Below are 27241 nucleotides of genomic sequence, written 5' to 3' on the forward strand. Positions count from 1 at the left end.
CCCTTGTGTTTTCTTAATATGGAAAAGAAGACCTGAAGAACTAAAGGGTATGTAGGATGAAGAGCTCCCTGCAAGGGCTGTCCCCTACCAACTCCTTGTAGCTAGGGTGAGGCCTGCTGGGTGCACTGCGGAACCTCCAGGTTAGCTTGGGCTTCTTTCCCTGGTGGTCTGACCCCTGGGGCGTCTCAGGACCAGGAGCTGCTTTAATTCTGGGTACATTGTGAAATTTGCCCTCAAGTTGTTTCTGCCTTCATAAATACGTTTCTTTCCTCATTCCAATTTCATGCTTCTTAGAACAATATTTGCTTTAGGGACAAGGCAGTATGGAACACAATTTGCTCTTTCAACTGACATTTAATGGGACAATACCACAGAGAGAGACAAGCTAGAGAGAGACAGAGACAATGAGAGAAAGAGTAAATGTTTGCCTCTTTCCAGTCACATCCAGCAGAGTATTGATACACTGATTTATGTAGTGAGTTTGTCATCTAACACGGCCTAAGGTGCCCACAATAGACTAAAAATCCACTTTTTGTTCTGTGCTAATACATCTGCTCCTTCCTAGCAATGTAAGGAAATAGCAGAGCTTGTCTTAGTTAGGGAAAGGGGCAGCAATTGCTGTCTCATTTGGAGTGAACGCCTGCATTCCAGCTCTGGGCTCAACATGCACGATGCCCTTGGGGCGAGGGCAGGATGCCCTTGGCTTGCTTTTGCTTATAGGTAGATTTTTACCAAGATGGACGCAGGAGACTCCAGCCTGGCACCTGCTGGAGAAATCATGGCATGCAAATTATTTTGTGCTTTCTGTCTTTTGATTAGTTAACATAATGCAGGCATTGGTATTTAACAAGATGGGCACGATGCCTTTTTTTTCCCCCCATCTACCTATAAATAACCTTTTGAAGGGTAGATTTTTTTTCCTAACTGAAAACCTCGATAATACTTGTACTTTAAACAAGAGAAAAGAAATTTAAAGGGAAAAATGCCGCTAAAGCTCAGCTCCCCTCAGACATCCTGCACACCCAGGCTTCCACCCTAGCTGTTCAGCTTTTTTTTTTTTTTTAATACAAGTCTCTGGTGCATGGGTCTCACCAGATGCACACTCTCAGTCCAACCAAGTGACAGCACAGCAGTAACTGGGGAGATTTTGTTAATATTTCTGAGCAAAAAAAAAAAAAAAAGTAAGGAAAATTCCTCATTTTTCACCTACCCTCCAGGCAGGGTAGGAAGGTTGTACATGCCTTCAGTTATTCTGCGTGCTTGCAAAATGACTTATTTTTCCTCCACTCTGTTTTAAACTGTACCTTCAATCATGTACCTTAGGCTGTCAGGATTAGGTATCTGGAGTCCAGGAAATGAATAGAAATGTTCCAGTTGTTAAAGAGGCCATTGAGAATAAGCTGAGAGCATTCAGAGGGGCTTAGAAAGAAACAAAATGGGGAAGAAACCATGATTCCTGCCATGGGGGCTGCCTTGCTGACTGTGGTACACCAACTCTTCATGCACCTCTTAGGAGCATTCACTGGAAAATTTTCCACATCTCTTGACGTCACAGTCTGCCATTTGACTACTGCTGCTTAGATACCGAATGCAGCACTTAACTCTTGCCCTGCTGGAAGGGAGTGATTGAGGGGGATGTAGCTTCCCTCTTCCTTACTTTTGCTGTCTTTTTGTGGTTCCCCCACCCCACCCCTTCTTCTCTATCAGTAGAAGACAAAAAGGATTATGATTAAGCATTTTGGTGTGGCTTTAGGATGTGCTCTGCTTAACTGCTCTATAGCATAATTGCCCAGAACTATTTGTTCCTGATAGGGAAGTTGGACTTTTAAGCACTTAGAAAAGGCCATATGGCTAATTTCCACAAGTGTGAACCTCTCCCTCTCCAGCCCCCACCTACCACTTTTTAATATGTTTGTTCTGTGGCTTTTCCCCAAGGACTCTGACATTTACTGCATTTGATCTGGATCTTTTTAGAAATACTCGAAGGCTCTTTGAGGCGGTCATAACCGTACAGGCTGCCCGTTCCCACTTTTGCGTTCACACTGATCTGTTTGGCTGGCACAGAATTGCCCAGCGATGCCTAGTACAGCTTGTTACCATACAGCTAATCAGGGAGATAATCCTTGTAAACCAGTAACTGATAGCCTTACTTCAATATATGGGATAGTATTTTTTGGTGGTGGTGGTATGTGTGTGTGTGTGTGTGTGAGAGAGAGAGAGATTTTCCTTCCCATTTGCAGCTATTTTAGCAGCCATCCTGTTAACCATGAGAAAATGAAAATGCAGTCTCATCAAGCAGTCATTGCTCTGGTGCCAGTCAGAAGCTGAGATAGAAATGTGCCACTCATTTGTACTGCAGGATTCTCCCCTAAACGTGTCCCTGGTTAAAAGCCGGAGGTAGGCTGATGGTAGAGAGGAGGGCTTCGCTGGGCTTCTTGGCATTCATCGCTCTGTCACCCCTGTCATAGGAATTCTGAAGCGTTAGTTGTTTTTTTTTGTCTTGGATTTTTTGGAATGGCAGAATCTGAACTGCAGTGTTTAATGTCAAGGGATAAACAAGCAAAGAATGCACCTCTCTGAGGAGGTGTGATGTCGTATGTTAAACGCGTGGCAGAGGCACACAAACATAACTATGGATTTTTCTTGGTGATCTTGACCATTTTTCTTCCTAAAGAATAAGGCTGTTTCCTTGTGGACTATTGTAGTTGAACAATTCCCCCGCCTCCAAAGAGTGAGGTTCACTCTGCTCCTGATCAGCATTGGAAAGGAGGCTCTGGAGAAACAGGCTGGGGAGGAACCTGGAAGAAAGCTCCTTCATCCCCGGGAAGGTCAGGCTTTGATTCTGAGCGTGTGACTACATCACGGCCTTTTGTGTGTGTCTGTTCTCCTTGCAGTTAAGATCCTTCTGTTCTATGTAATATTTTACGGCTGCCTGGCTGGCATTTTCATCGGAACCATCCAAGTGATGCTGCTCACCATCAGTGAACTGAAGCCCACGTACCAGGACCGGGTGGCCCCACCAGGTAAAGACATCCATGTGACTAGCTTCTGTTCTCCCAGAGGTAAAAGGGATGCTACTTTTTCAGTGGACAAGGAACCTGAAAATTGCTCTGTAATAGAGTTTTAAGCGAAGCATGGAAAGAACAATAACTTTACTCTGCGGCAGGCAAATCTGCATGCATCCCCTTGTCCCTAGGGTGACAGACATTTGCGCAGCTCTGGCGTGAGAGGGAAGGGCCTTGTTCTTCCCCAGCCTGACTCACCAACTGCATGACTGCAAGCTCTTCGGCTCAGTCTCCTTGGCGCTAACGTTCAAGGTCTTGCTGAGAGGGATCATCTCGGGGCCTTTGTCAGCTCCAGTGCACGGTTTTCACCTTCTCGAGGGGCTATGACTCATAAATGCTTCAGAGAATTCACTTTGGCTCCCATTTTAAAAGGTTAGCTTATTTTTAGAGGTGATTAGAAGCTCTGAGATGGGCCATCTGCTTCAGAGAGAGGAGCCATGATTTCAGAGCTCCGTTCTCCCCCCTCTTTCCTATTGATTTGCGCTTTGACCTTGAACAGTCTTTGCACTTCATAAAATGTTACCTGTTTGGTGGGTTTTGGGGTTTTTTTTTGGCCTGTCTTATATATTGACTTTGTGAACCCTCTTTCCAGTTTAGCTGTCCCTATTAGTTTTAAAACCTTAAGTGAACAAAAGATTACCATAGAAATTGCAAACTGCCCCACGGATCCCTTAGTGCTTGGGTGTGTGAGTTCTGCGCAGCTGTGTTGTGTCCACACCAGTCCCCACACACCTTGGAAGGTCTCTGTTATCACGCCCAGGACCCGGAAAGCCAGCAGCACCGCAACAGTGAATTTACTGTCATTCTTCTCCAAGTCATGGGGGGAGGGAGAGGAAAAATTGAGTAACTTGCACAACTTCTTCTAAGCTTTCGCATTAAAATGCCCTTGAGATGTTGGAGGTGATGTCGACTTGTCCCTTCTCTCTGGGCAGCAGTTGGGTAGCAGCTGTCTGCAGGGGACAGTGGGAAGGCCCTTTGCATGGCAGTAAGCCATCTAGAGGGAGCGTGACTGCCTTCTGGAGATGTGTCATGCTCCCTTCTTGTGGGTGTGGGAAAGAAGAAAATCTGCACAATAAGGTGACAAACAGTGTCTAAGTCAAGTAGTTCTTGAGTGTAAGAAGAAGTGTCTTCAGATAAATTTAGGTGGGAGTGGAAGAAGAATGCGTGTAAGTATATAAAGTGACTGAAACCTGGTTAATAACAGGTAGTTTCCAGCAGCTTTATACCCCAAAAAGGTGGGTCTGTGGCAAAATTGGACAAGGATTCTGATGGGCAGAGAGATTTAGAGTCTGAAATAAATGTATTACACGGACTTCTGTCATAATAAAGCATGATGTCTCTTTGTCTTTCCGCTTCTGTTAGAATTTTATAGTAGCGTTAGTAATGATTTTATGTAGACCTTTTGTTTTGCCACTTAAAAGCTATTTTTTATTCATGGTATTATTCTAAAATACTTCTTGTACTCATAGCAAAAATGACTATGAAGTAGTTTCCCAAGCAAAAGGGACACTGATTATATAACCTTGGGAGAATCAGCATTTAATAAAACGTTTTCTCCAGACCCTTGAAAAAAGGGAAATTTCACCTCGCTGAAACACCTAACCTTGTAAGTGAGGATTTGCAGATGGCATTGCCCATACTGTCTGAGGTATTCAGTCCATCCCAGGTCCCTCTCTCCTTTCTTCCCTCCTCCCTTTCCTCCAGCTCCCCTTCCTAAAAGACAAGGTCTTAGTACCTAAGTTTAGTGTGCTCATAGCAATTGGACTGACCTGACAAACCCTCTCTTCTCCAAAGGAATGCTGGTGGCTCATCTTGGAAACATGCATTCCTGTCTTGTAGTCTGAGTCACAGGCAAGTCTTGAGTCTTCTACCTGCCCATTTGTCTCTCGTGCTCTCTGCCTGGGTAATTTTGTCTCTCCCCTTTCTTACTTATAACCTTGTCTGGAGAGTCTTTGCAGACATCCTCCCACTTTTCCTTAGCTTGTGGAGCTTCTGTGTGTCTCTCCTGAGGGACTCGGTGCTCTTTTTGGAAGTTATGGTAATCTTCAATGAGGTCTCTGGAGTGCTGGGTGCCAAATGCAGTCTCTGCACCATTTCTAAGGCCATAACTAGAGCCATCTCATGGCACTTTTTGGAGCAGATGTGTAGAAATTGTATTTGGAGAGTCAATGACAAGTATCTAGCTGCAGAGAAGGGTGGAAGAATATTTTGACAATTTTTGGACTTTAACATAAGGTCTCGAAGCCTCCATTTCAGTGATGGTTAAGAGAAAAGGATTTAATTTTGGATGCATGTCTTTCAAGTATGAACAACAATACTATTTTAAGAAGAAAAGTATTTACGAATGTCATTACGCATTGAATTTGAGGAATGAATACACAACTGAGCCTGACTGAGTACCGTTTATGCATGAAAATACTGTGTCACTAGATCTCTTCCAAATAACGTGTGTGGGGGTGGCCAAGCCCAGCAGTGGTCATTGTGCAGTGCACTTGAGTCTGTCTGTAATGCTGGATAAGCTTAAGGCCGGATGTGGAAGTCACACAGAATGGACTGAACTACACTACGGAAATGAAATTTAAAGCAGAATAGGTGATGGATGTAGTGCCCTGGTCCTCAGCAAGGATGATGTTCAGTTCAGAGGTTGCTCCTGCTCCTCCAAGGCCTCATTGCTGGGGGCTATCGGAAGGACCCCCTGCGGTGCTGGGGAAGGGCAGGACTGGCGTCACGGCTGAGATGTTAAGACAAATGAAATGACTGTTTTCAGAGCTCAGAAAGGATCACCGCCAGTGTCATGCTGCCTTAATCTAAACACCAACGCCACCCTGGAAGCCCTAAGGAATTAGGAGTAGGTTCAGAGTAGAGATAAGGAAAAAGCAGGATTTAACGGCTGGACACCGCGCCCATCACTCCAGCACTGCCTAGCCACCCCGGGCCTCCATTTTCTCATCTGTAAAATAGGAGAAATACCCTAAGATGATTAGGTAATGTATGCAAGACAAGTGGGACTTAGTAAGGACAAAACTAACGGCATCAGATAAACTGTTGATAGCCGTCTCTTTATCTGTCGCCTCAGCCTTCTGCTGGAAGAAGTAGTTTCTTTTTAAATACAGAATTTCCAAACAGAACTTCGTATGACACAGCAAGAATGCTTTCCAAAGTTAAATTTTCATGGAAGGGATAAAAACTTCAGTTTGCCATAAGAAGTGTTTGGGTGATATGGGATTAGGAGACATTTGTAAAGAATTCTGTGTGACCCTAAAGGACACTGGGTTCGTTTCATGATCTCGTCCACTCACCTGCGGGCTGTGGTCTAGGGGACGGCGTGCCCTCCCATGGTGGTGAGCAGCATCTTGTCTCAGCCCCTTAATGAAGATCTAGGAAGAGACACTTCTAAACAGTCACACGTGCATTCACTGTGAGGATTCACCAGGCCTTGTCCTTGATTTGACCCTGACGGCCTTGTGGCCTGCCCTGTGGTGCAATGGAAAAAAGTCTTCTTCCCATCTGCTGCTGCCCTTCCTCCACAGAGGCTCCGTTAGCAGTTCCTCAGTGAACTGAAGGTCACTGTGTGTCGATCCCTAGTTGCAGGGATAGTCCCACCTGGCTGGCTTCCCAGTACAAAGGTGTAAGTGTATACTCATTTTGAAAGGGTCATATTCTTAGCACCTTAGTAACCAGAATTGGGCAGAAAGTAGGGTTGGGAAAGACAGCAGACCTCACAGTCCCTGGCAGTGTTTTCAGCTTCATCTTGTCTGTGAAAGAGACTGGTTGGATTTTAAAATCCATGGGAGGAGCCGTTGCAGTGCAAGTCAGTGTGCTTAAGTAAAATTTCTGGGATTGCATTCATCTCAGAAAAACGGTTTTCAGCCTACAGTGTCACATCTGTATCACTCTTACTCAGATTTCAAAGGAGAAACTCTGCCTCCTTATCTTGTGGGAGGAATTCTTGCAAGTGTCAATACGGTGTTTTTCTGGTGTTTCAGGTTACCATGCATTGCTTTGTGATGTCTCAGCTGACACCCGCATGCAGGTCTGACTTTCTCACTTTTTCTCCTCCTCCTCTCTTCCTGCCCTCGGATAGATCCTACGTCTGTTCCCAGAGTTTGAGCTGTGGATGAGTGAGTGTTGATGGCGGAGCTGGCTTCCAGGAGCTACTGCTTAGCCTTTGGTTTGGTAAAAGGATTAGGGAGGAAGAATCGGACTGCAGCAACTCGCCTACCCATGTAGCTCTTTATTTCCAGAGTATGACAATTCTTGGGTGTGTCGCAAGCCTAAAGATGAACATTAAGTTGTTCATGGAGTCACAGCAAAGTGAAACTCACTCTGTGTGCTCCTTTGAAGATCTCTCTTCGCAGAGATCCCTCTGCAAAGCAGGAACAGGTAACAAAGTCATGCAGATGCTGGTAAAATCCTAAGCTGAGTTTGTAAAGATGCATTTAAGGATTTGACGGTGGCACTGATCCAAGTGAAGAACCACAGTGGGGAGGATGGTAGTGGGAAAGGTATTAGCCTCACACTTCACTTCTACTGTCCTAGTATCTTGTGACATATGGGCCCACCTGATTCAGAAAGGACTGGAGGAGCTGGGAGAGTTGAAAGGGAATTGGGGATGGATTATCCAATGGCTTCTAACCAGGAATGCTCTTCTTTTCCCACACACGTACATGACTATATCTCATCAAATGTCCCTATCTTACTTCAAGCTGTTAGTACCTAGCAAATAGGATGTACTGAATTTAGACAAGTCACATATACTCTTACGTTTTTGTTTGACCTTGAGCAAAAAAGCACAATCAGTACGAAACACTAAGATGTATGTCTTTTCCCTTTATAAAAATGGCGAAGTGGCACACTTCCTGTACTGGGGGTAAGTACGTGAAGACCTATCAAAATATGAACATAATGCCCCTCCGACATTGTAAGTACTTACAGCGGGAGGGGGTACGGCATGAATGCTGGTATTGGGATTTGAACTCTGGGCCTTCTGCTCTTGCTTGGCTTTATCCATTCAAGGCCTGGTGCTGTACCACTTGAGGCATACGTCCACTTCTAGCTTTTTGCTAGTTAATTGGAGATAAGATTCTCCCAGGTTTTTCTGCCTAGGCTGCTTCAAGGTCATCAGATCTCAGTCTTCTGATTAACTAGGATTTTAGGTACCTGGCTGTATTTTTTTAAGAGAGTATTTTTCATTTGATTATCCCAAAATGAATATACAATTTAAAAAAAAAAATCCTTCTCCAAAAATGGAAAAGGGTCTACAGCTAGAGTTTGTGGCATTTAACGCAGATGGGAGGAAAATTTCTGTAAACCAAGGATTGTTGCAAACACTGAAGTAGGCTATGGAGCAGTGAAACAGTTCTAAGACTTTTCTCAGACTCTGCGGTCTGAGATGGATACAGAGGTGACCCTGCCAACAGGCAGGGAGATGAATTTCTGGCCAGTCCAGACAACGGGGTCACAGGATGACCCAAAGGCAGAGGTGAGCCCAAGGCCCTGGGTTCCAGGCACAGAACTTTTCTTCCCCTTTCCATACTCTCTTTGTGTTAGGTAAGTTGATACTAGCTCACGGAGGTAAAGAAACAAAATTGAGTGCTACCTTAAGTTCTACAAAAAGGAAAAGTGTGTGTGTGTGTGTGTGTGTTTGTGTGTGTGTGTGTGTGTGTGTGTGTAAGAGAGGGGGAGAGAGAGAGAGAATGCATGTGAATGATCCCTTTCCCAGTTTAAACTTTGCAGGCCATCCCCAGACTTTCCTCCGCAGCCTCTGGCCTGCACGGGCTAATGTGCTGCTCCAGCCTCCCCGTGCCAGGCTCACAGGTGTGCACCACCGTGCTTGGCCTTTGGAAACCACTTTCTGTTTCTTGACTCTTTTCATCAGTGCTGGGGTTTGAACTCAGGGCCTAACTCGCTTGGTTAACAATCTGTCACTTGATGGTTGGGCCACAGCTCCACCCTGGCTTTTTGCTGGGTATTTTGGAGATGGAGAGTTGTTTTTCTTTTCTTTTTGGCCTGGGCTGGCTTCAGCTGTGATCCTCCTGAGTGGAGGTGGACAGGTGTGCGCCAACAAACATTCCCAGGCTGCTTTTCAGCTCGTAAGGATAATGTATGGGAGACAGGTGGTGAGGGTGGATGGTGTGCATGGTTACACTGGAAGCATTTACTTCCTGTGCTCTTAGTCACCTGCTTACCCCCAGCAGGTTTCTATGGAAAAATGAGGCCTGTTGAGCTGCTCAGTGTACTTGGCTACTGACTCAGATGTATTAAGTAACAAGTACAGCTGGCCTTTGGGATTTACCAGAGTAACTGCTACAAGGCTAAAATGGCTGCCTAAATACTTCCACAAACTGATTGAGACATTAGAATCTTGCTAAGTTATAAACCTATTTGGAAACAAAATACTTCTTGGGAAAATTTTTGCTTTTGTCTTTACGTTCCTATCTTGTCATTCACCCTCTTGTTCTGAACATTATTACTGAAGGCAAAAGATGAAGTTGGGAAAGCTCCCCGTCTGCTCTTCAGTGATGGGAGGCTGGGAGGCCAGTATATCTCCAAACAGCAAACGTAGTCCTTATTGAAAACCAAATATGAAAATTGTATTTGCTCAAGTTGTTGACTTTATTGAATAATGACCCGTAGTTTAAGGCAGATGGTTCAGTTGGGGCAAAGCTGTATAAAACTTGGCTTGGTTAACTCAAGTTTAGAAGACCGATGAGGCAAAAGATGAGATCTGTTTCCTGGAGTTCAGTTTGAAAGCACAAGCCAGCAATTGGTCGTTCTGTTATCTTTGGCCTGTAGATGTTACCATTGCAAACAAGGGTCACCCTTGTTGAGATGCCTTGCATCTTTTCTCATCTGTGGTACATCCTGAGAGGACGGAATCTGGTAGGAAAACAAGTGACGGGGACTTGAGGAAGCGAGGTGGGGCCTGCTGCCGCTGGGGGTCTCACCTGGGGAACTGAGTCAGAGAGCTGCGTGAGCCAGCCCGGCTCCCTTCCCGTAGTCGGAGAAAAGCACCGGAAATGGTTTGAAGGGTTTGAACATTATTCAGAAGGCCCTTCCTCTGCTTCTTGTATCTGACTTGTTTTAGAAAACTACTTCTGAGAAGTGTTTTCCTATTGGTTTGGTGAAGATCTCGTCAGAGATCTCTGTGAGCTGAGCTCTGAATTCCGAGCTGACTTCTGAGCTCTGAGCTCTGCTAGCTCCTAGAAAGAGAAAGTCTCAGGCCCCGGATGAAGTCAAGACAGGCAACAGAGAGCAGGTGGTAACCTGAGAGATGGACCGTGACTGTGAAGAAGGAGAGTTCTTTGAAGCCCACCTCAGGGAGGTCATGGAACCTTAAATAAGGTGGCCTCCTGGATGTCTTGGGGCATGAGATGAGCAGTGAGCGGATGGCTGCGTAGTCGGGTTCCGGCCTGCTCTCATGCTGCCCTCTCCGGTCACTTCCCCTTGTGAACCTGCATCTCGCACTGGCTGTGTCTTCTGCTAGTGTTTTGGTTTTTGTTGCCTCATTGGTTCCGCTGCCAGCTTACATTGCTGTTTGTGATCACACTTAAAGTCCTTCCAGTTCTTTCCTCTCCCTCCTCACTGAAGGTTGGAAGAGGGTGCTCCTGGTTTCCGGCATTTCATTTTGTCTTCACCTCAGGTCTGGAACGTGGAGCAGCCCCGTGCACATAGGTCTTCTCTGTCTGTTTCTGCCAGAGCACTTCACAAGCGTTGGCCTGCCATTTGTCCAGCCTGTCCAGTGGCCTCCAGGGCGTGGCTCATGACTCGGAGCTGTAGAGAGAACTTGCAGAGAGAGTCTTCCTGAGGTGTGAGGAGCCTCTGGCTGTGGACCCCCTGCCTCTCCTCCTGGGCCAGGCCAGGCCAGGCCAGGCCAGGCCTCGTACTGAAATGGCTGTCTATGACTCAAACCAGGAAGGAGTCTTCCTAGCTGTCTTCCTATCTTCTCCCTGGCTATTCAGAGCACGCCTCTGCCCTCGCTCTGTTTATTTTACCTTCTCTTCCCGGCTGCCTAATCACTCACTGCAGCGCTTCCTCACGGTTAGAATGCCACCTGCTCCTATCATTAGGAGATTGTTCAGGCTAGCTTTAAGTTGCTTGAGTATGAAATTTTTTCTGTGGCTTATAAGATTTTTCTTTCCTAATTGTACAACTGTGGTAGTGTTTAAACAAGATTTTTGTTAAAGAGCAGAGAAGCAAATTCTGTGACTTCCGTTTCGTTTCCATCGCTGTTGGCAGCTTTCATTGCAGGCATTCCTCTAGTTTCCTAGCTCCCTTTTGAGATTTTTTTTGGGGGGGGGTCCGGTCGTGGGGCCTGAACTCTGGGCCTGGGCGCTGTCCCTCAGCAATTCAGCTCAAGGCTAGCGCTCTACCACTTGAGCCATAGCGCCACTTCCAGCTTTTTTCTTATGTGGTGCTGAGGAATCGAACCCAGGGCCTCAGGCATGCAAGGCAAGCACTCTACCACTGAGCCACCTTCCCAGCCCCCCTTTTGAGATTTCTTGAAAATTCCTAGTAAATGTGTCCTGAGTTCCATGCCGATGGTATCCTTTTGATACAGTTCTAATGTCACTCCTGAAGCCTCGGCCCCGCTCTCCACTTCAAGTTCATGATCTATCCCCACCCTTTCCGCTCCGCACTGTCTGAGTAAAGATTACCAACATTTATTCTGGCTCTCACTGAAACCTGGTGTTCAAGCCCCACAAACAGTGCTGCGGAATGGTTAATACACTCAACTTACATCCATTTTAATTATGCTCTTATCTCCTTCGCTGTTGCTGCTCGTATATTCTAATTCCCTAGAGTGGTAGCTGGAAATGGAGGGTGCTTCAGGCCCTCTTCATGCCTGTTCAAGAGATTCTCGAAGTCCAGCCTTAGAGATGGTGGTTGGTGTGCCGTGGGGGCTGTGTGTTGAAGCCGCCTTGCTTGAGTGTGGAGTCGCTCTCCTGGCCTGCCAGGGAGTGCCGTGGAAGACTTGGCAAAGCTATGAACAAGTAGTTGGAATGAATGATGCAACACTTTCCAGACCGAACACGCAGAGGTAGAGGTAGTCAAATTTCAGATAACAGTGTCCTTACTAAAAAAAATGATTTGTTGTTCATCTGAAACTGGAATTTAGTCAGGCATCTGGTACTCTGGGGTAGAAGACCACTGACTGTCCAGCGGTGCCCCGATGTGTGGCATGCAGAGGCTTTGGGACATAGAAACGTTGGACAAACCCACTGTAGACATAATCTGACTGGTGCTGACATGCTTCTTGGGGCTGGGAACTGGATGTATATTCCCAATTCCCCAGTTGACTCTAAAAGAGGTTTCTGTGGTGTCGTGTTGCGTGCAGAGTTTGTGGTGGGTATAAGCTTACTGACAGGAATGCAGAGGTGCCTGACGGCTCACCATGGAATGGAAGCCACCCGTGCACAATGCTAGCTGACAATGCCTGTTTTTCAAATGTGCGCCTGTAAAGGTACTAGAAGGACAACAGACTTTGGAGTGCCTTGCCATTTTGGAAATCTGGCTCTACCACTTTCGTGTAAGACCTTGGGCAGTGGTGTTTTCATTCAGAAAATGCAAGGAAATTGAATGGCATGAGGTCTTAAGGCTGTGTCCTTATACTTGTTACTTAAATCATTACAGGACTGATTTTGAAAGGGAGGCAAGAATCTAACCTTCTTAGCCAGGTAAATTTAGCATAGTATGCTTGTGCCGGAGAATCTAACACGTCTTGATTGACTTTGTACTAATGACTTTTTGTGTCTTTTTAATTCTTCCCGGTCTAGGATTAACACAGATTCCTCAGATCCAAAAGACTGAAATTTCCTTTTATCCTAACAATCCCAAGAGCTATGAGGCGTATGTGCTGAACATAATTAGGTTCCTGGAAAAATACAGAGATACGGCCCAGAAGGACGACATGATTTTCGAGGACTGTGGTAGTAAGTAAACTCAGTGTACATGCTTGTGCTTAGTTATTTTTTTCTTTTTTCTAATTCTTATTTCTCATTTCTACTGAGTTTGAGAGAAAGTCTCAAAATAGTTCAGTAGTTACTGAATTCTGATCATATTCAGAAGATAATTAAAAAAAATAAGAAATGCAAGGAAAGAAACAATGTAGCTTCAAGTACTGCAGTTTCTGAATTTGAAAGGTATGGTACTTTAAAATTTAGAATTTATAAAATTCTTAAAAATCTTATACTGTAGCAATTAAAAAGACCCAAATGATAACCAGGGAAAATCATTTCACAGGAGGACTAAATTGAGACATTTTACCATTTAGGAGAAAAGAATAGTAATTTAAGAAACCATGTATTACAATGAGATTATTCATAAAATATGGAATATTATTAATAGTATACATCAAATATATACTGAAAATGTCTGTTATTTTTCTTTAGGATACTTTGAATTCTGTATTCATTTGGTCTTCCTATGGCTTTTATATGTGAATTACAAATAACAGCAAAATTTTCAGTTTGATAAATGCTTATAACAAAATATGAACTTGCAGCTTTCAAAGGCAAAATTCTTATTTCTCTTCCCTCCTTTACTATTTAACATGATAATCGGGGCATAGCTCCACAGAAACTTCAGGCTAAAAACTTCGTTGGAAAACTTGTTAACAATCTTTAACATTTTTATTTCAACTACAATTTTTCTGTCAGTGAGCTAAGCCAATGTTGGCCTGTAGAAATGCTGCTGCTCAGAAAGGAGGATCCAGTTTCCTTTCTATCTTCTAAATAGCTGCTCAATCCATTATTTACAGGAAGAGATATTACCAGAGACCAAATACACGTTCATCAAGAAGTACCACACACCTTCCATGTGGGGTCATATACTACCTATTGCCTTTGATAGAGTATCATTTTTCACCCTCTGCAGAGATGAGGGACAGCTTGGTGGAAATCCTTGCTTAGTTTGGAAGATGCATTAATGAGTAGCACTGTCATAAGAAATTGTGGCAAGAAAAAAAAATTGTGAAAGGTTCCTTTTGCTGTCCTTCAGTGTCTAGAAAACTGTGGGACAATATAAAAATGTTTGTACTTTTAGATATGCCCAGTGAACCCAAAGAACGAGGAGACTTCAATCACGAACGTGGAGAGCGGAAGGTGTGCAGATTCAAGCTTGACTGGTTGGGAAATTGCTCTGGACAAAATGATGACACTTTTGGCTACAAAGAGGGTAAACCCTGCATCATCATAAAGCTCAACCGAGTTCTGGGCTTCAAACCTAAGGCAAGTGATATTTTACACTGCAAAACCTAGATGAGCCATTCACATTTTTTATTCAAGTACTTACTTGACATGAAATATAATACAAGGGAATTTTAAAGTACATTCACTGCCAGTTTTGGATCCTAATCAGTAGCATACCACTATTGTGTATTTCAGGATAGCATATCTACCTAAAGTTAGGTAGATACCTTGTGAAGTTGCAGAACTTCTGTGATTTGATTTAGGCAAAATCAAATTTTGAAGTGAGTCCTGAAGGCCTGTTCTTAGTACTTCTGCTAGGTATCTAGGTAATATTTTGTATCTCATGTAAATTCTTTAAGAGCAAAATAGAAAATGATATTTAAAAATATTTTTAAAAAGTACTGTCTAGTAATCTGAAAAGATATTTTTCCCTGAATAATGATTCCATTGTAAAAGTAGAAATTGAACACCATCTTGGCCTAATGTTTTTGATAACCATATTGGCAAGTGGATATTACTTGAAGTCACAGAAAAATTGCCAGTGGCTGCTCCTTGGCATTTTGTGAGAATTTATTGATTTTTTTTTAGAGAAGAGATATTATTGGTATCGTCTCTGCTTTTTAAAAATTGATTGTTTCATTCTCTTCCCCAGATCTTGAATTAACAGTGCTGTTCTTCTCCCTAGCCGTTACAGGGCCTTGCCCTTACTATATAATTTTAAATTCTGATAGGGATTGACTGCCATCCACTATGTTATGTGAAATACACTGTGTCATTTCTGGAATCTGGTTCCCTGAATCTTTGATACACAAAGGTGTACCAAAGCTCCTTTGTTGCAGCAGTGGTTGTCTGACTGGCTTTGTGGATAGTTTGCAGGAATTGGGTGTCCCCATCAGCAGAATTTTAATCTTTTTCCCACTTAGGCTGGGATATCTTGTTAGAAATAAAATGATGAGAACCATTACACACATGACTGTTTTTGATATTCATAGTTAGTGAATGCTCCATCAAGATCGATAAAAAGGAATTGGTGTGGCATGGGAGAAGACTGCAGCTGATCTGTTCTGAATCCTTTGTTTTAGATACTCATCAAAGACTTAGTGATATTTATACCTCACAGAGGCAAAGCTTAGCTTATTATGATTTATGTCTTCCTACATCTGGATAGTCTATTAAGTGATGAATTGAGTCTTTTTGATTTTCCCTTCTATTTGGTCTCTGCTTGATTATCCATTTCCGCTCCTAATTAGCACTCTCACTCAAATTCTAACTACTTTGTTACTGGAATTGCTTTTATCAGCATCTCACTTGGTATACCTGTTTCCCCATTGTCTGAGAATAGATTATCCAACATTAAACATTCATCATACTTCTGAGGTTGATTTGAACCCAAGAATGGAAGAGAGAAGCCTCTGTATTTTATGATAGATAGCAGTAATTTTCACACTGTACCCTGAGGCAGTGCCACCTTTCCTTGCTGGTATATATGAGAGCTCCCCACAGAAATCATCCTTAGATGTCAATATTCTTTCCTCTCAATTCCTGGATGATACTGAAGAAAAAAAAGAAAGCCCATTTGAAGAAGTCATTCTTGAGAAAAAAAAAAATAAATGGTATTATTCATTCATGGCTTAAGTTTGTAAAACAGAAATGTCAGTCTTCTCAAGTAAATAATCTTCACAATCACTCCTTGCTTGTGTCTTTTTGATTAACATTTAGTTCTGGCCTCCATAGCAGCTTAAGTGTAGTGCTAACAAAACCTGGACACTTATTTTCAACAAACTCACGGACTTTTCCTAGATTGGCTAGAAGAGTCACTCATTTTACACTCTTGAGGTGTTTTTATTATTTCTGTTCATTTAGCATGACCAGTGTTTGTTTGGGCCATAAGCAAGTTTCACTTTTCAGAAACTACAAAATGTTTATTTCCATCTTACTGACCAATGTGGGTTTTATTTCTAGCCTCCTAAGAATGAGTCTTTGGAGAATTACCCAGTGATGAAGTACAATCCAAACGTCCTGCCTGTTCAGTGCACTGGCAAGGTAAAGACACATTTGGGGTTATTGAGGTTGGGTTGGAGAGTGGAGGAGGAGGAGGAGGAGTGAACGAGCTTCCCTCAGGTTAAATTTTTCATGTATGACACATGAACACTGCTTTCAGAAGCCAGTCGCATTGCACCAAGTCATACCAGGTAAAACTTCTTGAAAGGACGGAGAGATCTCGTGAGAATAAAGCTGCATGTTGCTTTCTCCGTTGACATAAGAAACTCATTATCTGAATATAATCCATCAACATGATGGTTTATAGACCCGAAAGGTGAGCTAGCTAGTATTTAAGGTTGATTTTGTGTTTTAATGAGTAATGTCACCTAAGATGTGTTAGGGGGTTTCTCTTTTAAAAATAGTGAGATTGAGGTAAGAATTGACACATCTTCCCGCGCTAGACCTAAAACCAGGTACTCCAATTATTAAGATAGAAGGCTATTAAAAGAGAATCCCAAACAGTGCTGTTTGACGCTGGTACCAAAAAGGGACATGGGCATAAGACATGGGAGGCGAACAGATAAACCTATTCATTGGAAATCATACCCACTGGGCCTCACTGGGAGTTGCTCTCAGTGATGGCCTCGTTCCTAGGAGGCGGTGCTGGCTTAGAGAAATGCTTACCTGTCTTTGCCTAGGTTTCCCAACTTGGACAGAGAGAATCCTCTCCTTCTATGACAGCGGTTGTGGGTTAGACTGGGTAGCTGGTCTTTCGGCAGTGGCAGACACCCACCCCCAGATCTTCCCTTGCTTGATATTCCCCTGCTCCCGAGAACGCACACTGTGAGCCGTGCCGTGACCCACTAAAACTGCATTTCACTCTCTGTTTTAGCGCGATGAAGACAAGGAGAAAGTGGGCAACATTGAATATTTTGGACTGGGTGGCTATGCTGGCTTTCCTCTGCAGTACTACCCCTACTATGGCAAACTCCTGCAGCCCAAGTACCTGCAGCCCCTGCTGGCCGTGCAGTTCACCAACCTCACCCTGGACACAGAGGTCCGCATTGAGTGTAAGGCCTATGGTGAGAACATCGGGTACAGTGAGAAAGACCGCTTCCAGGGACGCTTTGATGTAAAAATCGAGGTTAAGAGCTGATCACAAGCACAGACCTTTCCCACTAGCCATTTAATAAGTTAAAGAGATACAGAAACCTACTAGTCTTGAACAAAGTGTCGAACATATGGGACCCACACTTAATCCACGCGCTTTACACACGCTTTCTGCAGTTAATAGGTTAGAATGTAAATTTAAAGTGTAGCAATAGCAACAAAATATTTATTCTACTGTAAATGACAAAAGAAAAATAAAAATTGAGCCTTGGGACGTGCCCATTTTTACTGTAAATTATGATTCCATAACTGACTTGTAGTAAGCAGTGTTTCTGGCCCCTAAGTATTGCTGCCTTGTGTATTTTATTTAGTGTACAGTACTCTAGGTGCATACTCCGGTCATTTTTCAAGCCATGTTTTATCATATCTGTTTTCTACTTTATGTGAGCAAGGTTTGCTGTCCAAGGTGTAAATATTCAATGGGAATAAAACTGGCATGGTCCTTTTTGTTTTGTTTTGTTTTTGGTTTGACTTTTTCAGAGATAATGGCCCATCAATGAGCATTTTTAACACACTCCGTAGTCTTTACCTGTGGTGTTAGGTCTTTATTTTTCTTTTTTCCTGGGGCTGGGGAGGGGGTGGGCTGTCATGGGGGAACTGCCCTTAAAATTTTAAGTGACACTACAGAAAAACACAGAAAGGTGATGGGTTGTGTCGTGCTTTGCACTGAATGCTGTGCTGCCATCTCCTTGCTTGTCCGCCACTGCATTCTGAAGCTAGGTCTGAGATTGGGATTTCCCCATCACCTTGGCTAGTGACGGGATAATTAATTTGCTTTGTACATTTTCTTTTCCTTTCTTCCTTTCTCTGAGGCATCACATGCTGGTGCTGTGTCTTTATGAATGTTTTAACCATTTTCATGGTGGAAGAATTTTATATTTATGCAGTTGTACAATTTTATTTTTTTCTGCAAGAAAAAGTGTAATGTATGAAATAAACCAAAGTCACTTGTTTGAAAATAAATCTTTATTTTGAACTTTATAAAAAGCAATGCAGTACCCCATAGACTGGTGTTAACTGTTGTCTACAGTGCAGATCCATGTTCTAACATATGTAGTAGTTGCCAGGAGTACAGTGCTCTTGTTGAAACAATGGACAATAAAAGAATGAACACGCTCCTCACCCGCTGTTGTCTACGTGCGCCGGTCTGTGGCTTCTTTGCTTTTTGCGCCGCTAATTATCCAAGATCTTGAAGAAATATTGAACCTGAAAGACAAGCACACCATCTTCATTGGCTGTGTGTCCGCTTGTCACAGGGCAGGAGGCTGGTAAGGAATCTGGCTGCTGGAATAAGAATCAAAGCTCCCCCTCCTCTCCCAAGGAGATAACACAGAGACTCACTACACTTTTACTTGGAAGTTCCGTTTTAGAAATACTTTGCAGTGTGACACTTTGCTTTGTGGGTGTCTCATGAGCTGTATCTAAAAGAGAAAGAAACATAGAGCAGAGCTGTTAGCAGTACGCTTAGAACCCTGGTCAGGGTGCGGAGCTCGAGGGAAGAGTGCAGCATGGCGCTCACGCGCTGGCACCGGCCACCGGGAACTACACAACTCCGGGTGGAGACAGGAGGGAGGGACTGGGGGGGAGCGAGGGAACAGAAGACACTGTAGCAAAGCAAACGCACTCAGTACCCGACTTGTATTGTAATCGCAATCCCTCTGTGTATCACCTTTTTGATAAATTTTTTAAAAAAACTGAAAAACATGGTTAGGTTCGAGGTCCAGTAATCTTAAAAAAGGTTCATATCTGGCTTTTGTTCAGTGTTGTGTCTAAGTCCTTATTTAATAGTATTAATAAGAAGTTAGCCTTGTAAAAGACATTTCCAAGTATAATTGAAACTCAATATTTAACTTCTGTCAGCCAACATGGGAAATGCCCACACTTAAATTAGTGCACATAAAATGGAAAACCTTCACTAGGCCTCTACAGTCACAGTTCAAGTAAATGGGTCTGACTTCAGGTCAGTCGTGAGAAGGCGTTTCCGTGTGAAGTGGCTCTGACAGCACAGCTCATTCTGATAAAATCTCTGTGCTTATAGACAGTCAGTTTCCCACTCCTGTTTGTTTTTCTCAAATATTTCCCAGGCCAGGTGTGATAGCTGTAATCCCACCACGGGGGAAGCTTGAATTCGAGACCAACTTCGGCTACAAAACAAGATCTTTTTTATAAAAAAGAAAGAAGAAAAAAGCCTCTAGAAACTGCTCCACAGCAGCAAATTGTGTGAGGATAAATGAATAGCAGAGGTCTAGTGACACTGTTTAACGGAAAGTAACAGAAGGCAATGGCAGGGAATGGCAGCTGTGCCTCGCTTGTAAGTAGGCATTTCTCAACGGGGAAATGGCAACAATACCCTTACCTGAAACTGGGTTTCTCAACAGATACATTTCTATTTTATGGACCTAGAAGGTGTCACTTATAATAAAGTTTGTGTCTACGGGCCTGTGCACACACGGGTTCTTTGCCTGTTACCTCCAAACCTTGCTCCCACAACCTCCACACACTCTGCTAGCCCACTTCCCATTCATGACCCTTGGGACTGTGTCAGGTCTGGGCATCTCGGGAATATAGTTTGCATTGCTTCTTGCACTGCCAGCTTCACTTCCTGCCACTAGCATGAGATCTAGTGTACGAAGTGAAGCAGCTAACACTCTAATGTTAAATGCCGGCATAGTTCAGGCATTCTTGCTTTTATACACTTATTTCATTTTTCATATCCATTTATTGCAACATTTGTTTTTTTTTTTTTTTTTGGTCCGGTCGTGGGACCTGAACTCTGGGCCTGGACACTGTCCCTCAGCTCATCAGCTCAAGGCTAGCGCTCTACCACTTGAGCCACAGCGCCACTTCCGGCTTTTTTCTTTTTGCTTATGTGGTGCTGAGGAATCGAACCCAGGGCCTCAGGCATGCAAGGCAAGCGCTCTACCACTGAGCCACCTTCCCAGCCCCTGCAACATTTGTTAAGTGGCATGTTCTTTAGGTACATGGGAAATGCACCCTACCTCACCACAGGTGTTTTTTTCTTTTACTTAACCGTTATGTAAAGGTAGTGTACAGAACGCTTACAGTTACGTAAGTCAGGTAATGAGGACATTTCTTTTTGGACAATGTCGCCCCTTCCCTTGCTCTCCCAAGGTTTTCCCTCCCATCCCCACCCACTACTGCATTATGATTTCTGGGAGGGAAATAAATGCCTTCATGGAGAGCAGTGGGTGGGTTTAAAGAAAAACAGTGAAAACAAAGTATCAGGTGCTACTTAAATATGATAAACAGGAAAGGGAGAGATGCCCAACTAAACCTGAGGACTCTGCTTCAAAGTGTAACACCACAGAAGCCTGTTGGGGCAAACTTTAAACCTTATCTGCTCTAGAAAAGCAACCTCCCTGTCTGGGCAGGCCCCACTGGGCACCCGAGGGAACTGTTCCAGCTCCACACTGCCAACATTATCTGATCAGAGACACAGCCCCGTTACCTGTATCTTTCAAAAGCTCAACCATAACCCAGACTCCTGGACTGTGAAAGGATTAGTAGTAACACTTCTATAACTATATAGTTGGCCTGTGGTGGAGAACCCCGTGAAGTCACCTTGAAACTTCCCAGAGCATTTCAACAAGTTAGTTGAGTCAAGATTTTGTTTTCTAGTTCTTTGACTGCCTTTCCTTTTTAAGAGAACACCACTTTTACCTGTAGTCCCCTGGGCTGTACACAGGGAAAGACCACCACACAAACAACCCTGTTACCATTCTTCAAGTTTATAGTCCTACTTGGTATTATATCCTAGCCAGTGGAAAAAACAGGGTTGTGTCACAGTTCATGATTTTATTCTGTGTTTTTCTCCAACATATTTCAAGCACCTTTCCCTTCTGAAAGATTAAATATTTTAAGGTACTGATCAATTAACTAGAATCTAGCCTTAAAAAAAAAATCACCATTGGGGGCTGGGAAGGTGGCTCAGTGGTAGAGCGCTTGCCTTGCATGCATGAAGCCCTGGGTTCGATTCTTCAGCACACATAAGCAAAAAGAAGCCAGAAGTGGCGCTGTGGCTCAAGTGGTAGAGCGCTAGCCTTGAGCTGAAGAGCTGAGGGACAGCGCCCAGGCCCAGAGTTCAGGCCCCACAAAAAAAATCACCATTGAAACCTATACTCTAAAAGGCCCACATTCTAACAAAACCATAAAAACTATCTCCAGCTTACCATACCACAAAGTTTTTTATAAACAAGGATTTTATATAAAAGCCGGAATCTTACAAGTAACCTGTACAAGGCTAGTGAAAGAAACGTGTGTGTGTGTGAGTGTGTGTGTGTGTGTGTGTGTGTGCGCGCACGCGCGCGGTGTGCAGCTTGAACTCAGGGCCTGGGTGCTACCCTGAGCTTTTGTGCTCTACTTTGAGTGGTTAATTGGAGATAAAGAGTCTCACAGAGATTTTTCTGCCCAGGCTGGCTTTGAACCGTGATCCTCAGATCTCAGCCTCCTGAGTAACTAGGATTACAGGCGTGAGCCCCACCACCTGGCATGAAACACTAGCTGTTGGCTCTCCATGACCACCAGGTCGGTGGCGGCATGGGGTGATGAGAAAGCCAGCCGCAGTGCTTGATAAAATCACCACGAGGCCTGTTTTTTGGCTTAAGTGCTTAAACGGATCAAATACTTCATTTATGGGGGTGAAACATCTCATTAATTGTGCACATGGCTTTTAGTGTTCATGACTTTTACAGAAATTCAGTTACTAAAATAGCTAATAGGAATATGGAAGGTTCTGGAGGAATGGTCTATAGGACCCAATCCTCTGGATAAGTTCCAGGGTTCTAAAATTTAGGGCTGGGGTGGGGGAGGGGTTTCTAATGATCTTCCAAGTGGCTGACACTTGTTCATTTAGAGAATTTAACTATTCCACTGTTGATGGAGTTTCAGCAACAGAATAGAATATGTGTACCTGTGCTATTAAATACAGTGGATTTCCAGATACAAATCGAATCCGAATTTGACTGTGGTCCAATTTTATTAGTTTTTCAATAATATGGTACTGAACCTTGAATACCTGTATTTCTAATAAAGGACCAACTTGCAGCTCAGGGAGATGGCTTTATATGCCTACTATGATGTTTTTGCTGTCACATGCTTAGATCCCTATGTTTCGTTTAACAGTCTACTGTCACTGTCTTGAAATTAATAGTAAATTTTGAAAAACATCATTATTTTGATTCTGCACCAGGGCTACTTCACTACAGACGTCCTGCTAGCTGGACAGCAAATCCAGTTGAAGGAGCTGTGTTTAAGCAATGAGATCTGGGCATCAGTGGCTTGTGCCTACAGTCCTAGCTACTCAGGAGGTGGGAATGTGAATGAGTACAGCCAATGCGAAAAAGATTATAGAGATTTCTTAAAATAGAACTCTAAGAAATATATAACCAAAAGAAATGGAACCAATATGTTGAAGAGCTATCTGCACTTCCTTGTTTATTCACAATGGTCGAGAAATAGAGGCTTTATTGTCTATCCACTCATCAGTGGATAATGAAAATATGATGTATAGGGCTGGGAAGGTGGCTCAGTGGTAGAGCGCTTGCCTTGCATGCCTGAGGCCCTGGGTTCGATTCCTCAGCACCACATAAACAGAAAAAGCCGGAAATGGCGCTTTGGCTCAAGCGGTAGAGCGCTAGCCTTGAGCTGAAGAGCTGAGTTCAGGCCTCATGACCGGACCCCACCCCCCCAAAAAAAGAAAATATGATGTATATATAGTCAGAAGGTATTTAATTTTTGGAAGTTTTTCTTCTTGATGGTACTGGGTTTGAACTTGTGGGGCCTGGTGCTGGCTGGGCAGATGTCCTATCACTTGAGTGACTCAACCAGTCAGTAAATCTTTCCCTTCAGGGTTTCACAAGAAGATCTTGGTTAAACGGAGGCAAAGACGTGGCATGGCTATATCCAGTATCAGAACTGAAGTCTTCCTCTATCCCAGCATTTCTGATGTCACAGGACCGCAGCCACCTTCCCAGTCCAACCCTAAGATTTTTTAAATAACTTATTTTAGTGAGCAAGAAATATTATCTTGCAACTGTAATTTAAAATATGGGAGATTAACAGAATGGAACTTGTGTGTGTGTGTGTGTGTGTGTGTGTGTGTGTGTGTGTCTGTGAGGGGGGTAGAGAGAGAGAGAGAGGGATTGAGAGAGTATATATGCATGTACATGCACATGTATGCTGGAGACATGCTGAGCTACAGCCCTAGCCCTAAGAATCGTTTGGTTTGGTTTTTATCAATATGAGGATTTGAATTCAGGGCCTTGAACAAGAATGATGCTTTCAAAGAAATAAAACCAAGCCATCAGAGATTAGCATTTTAATGTAACTTCTTCTGAAAAATTGGAATCTGTGTAAGAGATAGAAATACTTTTCTCTGGTTAAAAATGTAATGCTAATTATGAACTAAAAATTTCAAAACCACAAAGTTGAGATTAAGTATGTATTATTTTGTTTATCCTTGATGGTTGCTATAAAAGATCAGAAAGCCCTCTAGCCCATGCTCTTCCCTCACTTGGACTAACTGCTGTCTCCCCGACGTGAGCTTCCGCAGCAGGGCGGCCGCTGTGACCCCTCAGTGACCGCAGCAGCCTCCCATGCTCTCGTTTGGAAATGTTCCAAATAATAAAACAGCAATATTGTCATCCGTAAACACAGGGGATTCCCTAGTGTCTTTGATAGATTTGCTGATTGAATAAGCAGAATATTTTGATCTGGGCAACCTGAATCTAACACTTCTATACCTGAGGGGGCAAATGCCCATCAGCCTGCCACGGCGGTGTGTGTAGGGCTGGAACACTGCACTTGGACTGGGAAGTACTAGTATGTACTCATCCTTCTCATAACACATCTAACTGTACAAATGCTTATTGTCTGGCTTACTGTCATTCCCAAAGAGCCAGGGAAAAATCCCTCCTTAGATGTCAGTTTAGACAGAAAAAATAATTCTTTGTTTCATTTTCTTTAGGTCAGAAATATATTCTTTTCAACTTTTCCTAAATAATTGTACCCTTGTTTGGATGACACTTGAAAGTCAGGGACTCAAAAATAACCTTAGGTTTAACTAGGAAGACCTAATGTGAACTCACAATGCTGGGGCTGTTGTTCATTGGTATTTTGTGACACAGTCATTAAGCATACAGGTAATTCCTACAGTTCATTACCTGGATCCCATTATTGTGTCACTAAGTATCACTAGAAATTTGGAGAACTTTCCAGGAATTACTCAAATGTACTGTGGAGAGAATTTTGACTCATCAAGAAAGTCTTTGCCTTAAGTCCTAATCAGTAGATCATGCCTCAGTATCGTACTGTAGAAATGAAAGGTTATAAAGAGAGAATAAAAACAATGCAAATAGTTCTCAGTTTTAAATGCAGATAAGTATAACCCCAAGGATATTTTAGGAATGAAAAAGTGCTTCCAATTTTATTTACTGTTAATATTTAAACTTTAGTTTCTCCTACTGACTTTGAATCCAAGCAGCCTGTTTCTCTATTTTAACAAGTAGCAAATATAAAATGAATAAGAGAAAAAGTTTGAGAAAAACATTCTGCCACCCCGCTAAAGGAGAAAGCCACATTACACTACCCTTTGTTCTTTAGAAGACAAGTGAAATATCTACTGCTTTTCTGAGTACATTAATTTGTCAAGGTATTAGCCTATTCTTTAAATTGCTTCTGATAGGATCTTCCTTTCTTTAAGGGAGAACAAAGTTCCAATTCAGAATCTCTGCATTAAATGGGTTCTGTAGAAGACAGGTATCTTTGCTTCAGTAAAAAATAAAATAGAACAAAACAAGCCATCATCTTGGAAATGGTCTCCTATTTCGTAGGTTTGTCATCCACCCCAAATGGGTCTCACCTGCCAGCCCGACTGTGAGAACTGTCCCCAAGCCGCAGCAGGAGCAGCCGCCCATCTGGACGGCCGTCCCAGACCTTCCACATGGCCGCCCTCTCGCTCCTCCCCCTTGTACCTCTTGGTTCTTTCTACTTTGCGTTGTGTTCACTGGGGTTGGAGATCAGAAGCTAACACTTGCTAAGACGGTGAACGCCACTTGAACCATACCGCAGTCAATGTTGCTCTAGATATTTTGGGGATAAGTGCTGCATCCTGCCCGGGCAGGCCTGGACCACAGCTCTCCTGTTTATGCCCATCCTGGGGCTCGGAGGACAGGCACGTGGCCACAGGCCCATAACTGCAGTCTCACTGACTGGGCTCAGTCATTGTTCCTCCTAATGTGTTTCCCAAGCAGCTGTGATTACAGACATAAGCCAGGGCCTCTGGCCCTCAGAGAACCCTGTATGTGTGTTGTCTCATTTAATTCTTATCGATTCTTCATGCGGGGAAAGGGAGAGGAAGGTCATGTCTCTGAAGTCACAAAGTTGACAGGAAGACCACCAAGGATCTGACCTCGAGTCCCCTGACAACAGAGCCTGGCGGCCGGGCTCAGGACCCCTGGTCTCCTGAACTGCTCTCACACTTCAGATCCTAACGCGGGCTGAGGAAAGCTCAGCCGGCACAATGTGATGCAGACTGAACTTTAAACTCTTGCCTTTGAACTCAAGTTCAAGTAATAGTTATTAAAAGCTCAGCTACGTTCTTGTACTCATCACTTGTGCATGCTTAGAGACTTTGGACTGAGGGAGAAATGCCAGGCTTGCACTATTTCTAGCTTAGCTAGAGTAAGATAAGAAGTTCTGTCCTGCTGGAAATTCATTCCTCTGTTTCAAGCTTCAAGCTTTAGTAAAAAGATCTAATAGAGTTTTACTAGTCACTGAAAAGAATAAAATATGTTCCATAGCTAAAGGAAAGGGAGTAAGTACCTGCTAAGTTTTTATGACAATAGTCCAATTGTGAGGATTACAAAGGGTATAGAAACTGCCTGGCGCAGCAGACAAACTCATGACGACGGGGGCGAGGAGCTGGATTTCTCTCTACCACGATGTGCTCCTGAGCTAGCATTTGATTCACTCCACACCTGGAATCAAGAAATATTAATGCAGAAACCAGGTTTTGAGCAGTGTTCTTTGGCTTCTTGATTTCTGACACTTCATGGCACAGGCAGATGATATTATTTCTTAGTTTCTTTTTTTTTTTAAGTACTGGAGATTAAATGCAGAGCCTCGTGCTTGCAAGGCCTTTTGGTCTTTTTGGTTTGTTTCTGAGACAGTCCCACACTCTGACAGGGCTGGCCTCGGACCACCCTCCAGTCTCCACCCACTTCTCCATGGGCACCGGCATTGCCGAATGCTGCTGGATCTCTACTGTATCAAATCCCGGGCAGATTCTCAGCACACGAGACATTTCTTCTGTTAGAATGCTGCATTCTCTCTAGCTATCTTTTTAAATCTGGCCTCCAACAGCTGGAGTAGAGATCTCTTATCTCCCAGGAGCCTCATCTGACTCTCGTGCTAGGAAATGGGTAACTTCTAGGGGCTTCCATGATTTCAAATGATCAGCCTGTAGTACTTACTTCATGGTGTAAAACTCACCATCTTTTCCAGAATTCTCCATGAAGTTCCTTTATAAGCACTGTATCTTATTCAGCCCTAACCACGGAGACAGGCTTCTAGTAAACACAGTTGACTCCAGAGAAGAATAACACCAACAGGAGAGCGAAGAGGACATAACATCATGCCTCAAATGAGAGGGTGAATGGAGATAAACCAAATGCCTTCAAGGGTGCCATGCCAACAAAGTCTATCAGCACAGCAGAACACGCAGCAAGGTTAATCAGCCTCTAGGGAAAGGACCCCTCGCCTGAGACATCACCATCAGCCTGCACTTCTATTACAGGACCTCACCACGCAACAGCT

General features: G+C 43.5%; 2 protein-coding genes across 4 annotated transcripts in view; one reads left to right on the top strand and one right to left on the bottom strand.

The window, feature by feature from the left end:
* Window positions 1-2854: 2854 nt before the first annotated feature.
* Atp1b1 (ATPase, Na+/K+ transporting, beta 1 polypeptide) lies at window positions 2855-18521 on the top strand (the record flags this gene model as incomplete). Its single annotated transcript, XM_013015550.1, has 5 exons — window positions 2855-3023; window positions 12842-12997; window positions 14109-14293; window positions 16217-16297; window positions 17130-18521. Coding segments are annotated over 5 exons (855 nt in total), but the record flags the coding sequence as incomplete, so codon positions are not given.
* The window catches only part of Nme7 (NME/NM23 family member 7), a 94560-nt gene continuing 85819 nt past the window's right edge, over window positions 18501-27241 (bottom strand). For all 3 annotated transcript variants that reach the window (XM_013015632.1, XM_013015630.1, XM_013015631.1), the window contains one exon: window positions 18501-18613. In XM_013015632.1, the coding sequence (XP_012871086.1) occupies window positions 18581-18613 (33 nt within the window). In that variant the 3' untranslated portion in view covers window positions 18501-18580. The remainder of the gene's footprint in view (window positions 18614-27241) is intronic.

This window comes from Dipodomys ordii, unplaced genomic scaffold (genome assembly GCF_000151885.1).
Source record: "Dipodomys ordii isolate 6190 unplaced genomic scaffold, Dord_2.0 Scaffold27, whole genome shotgun sequence".
Classification (NCBI taxonomy): Eukaryota; Metazoa; Chordata; class Mammalia; order Rodentia; family Heteromyidae; genus Dipodomys; species Dipodomys ordii.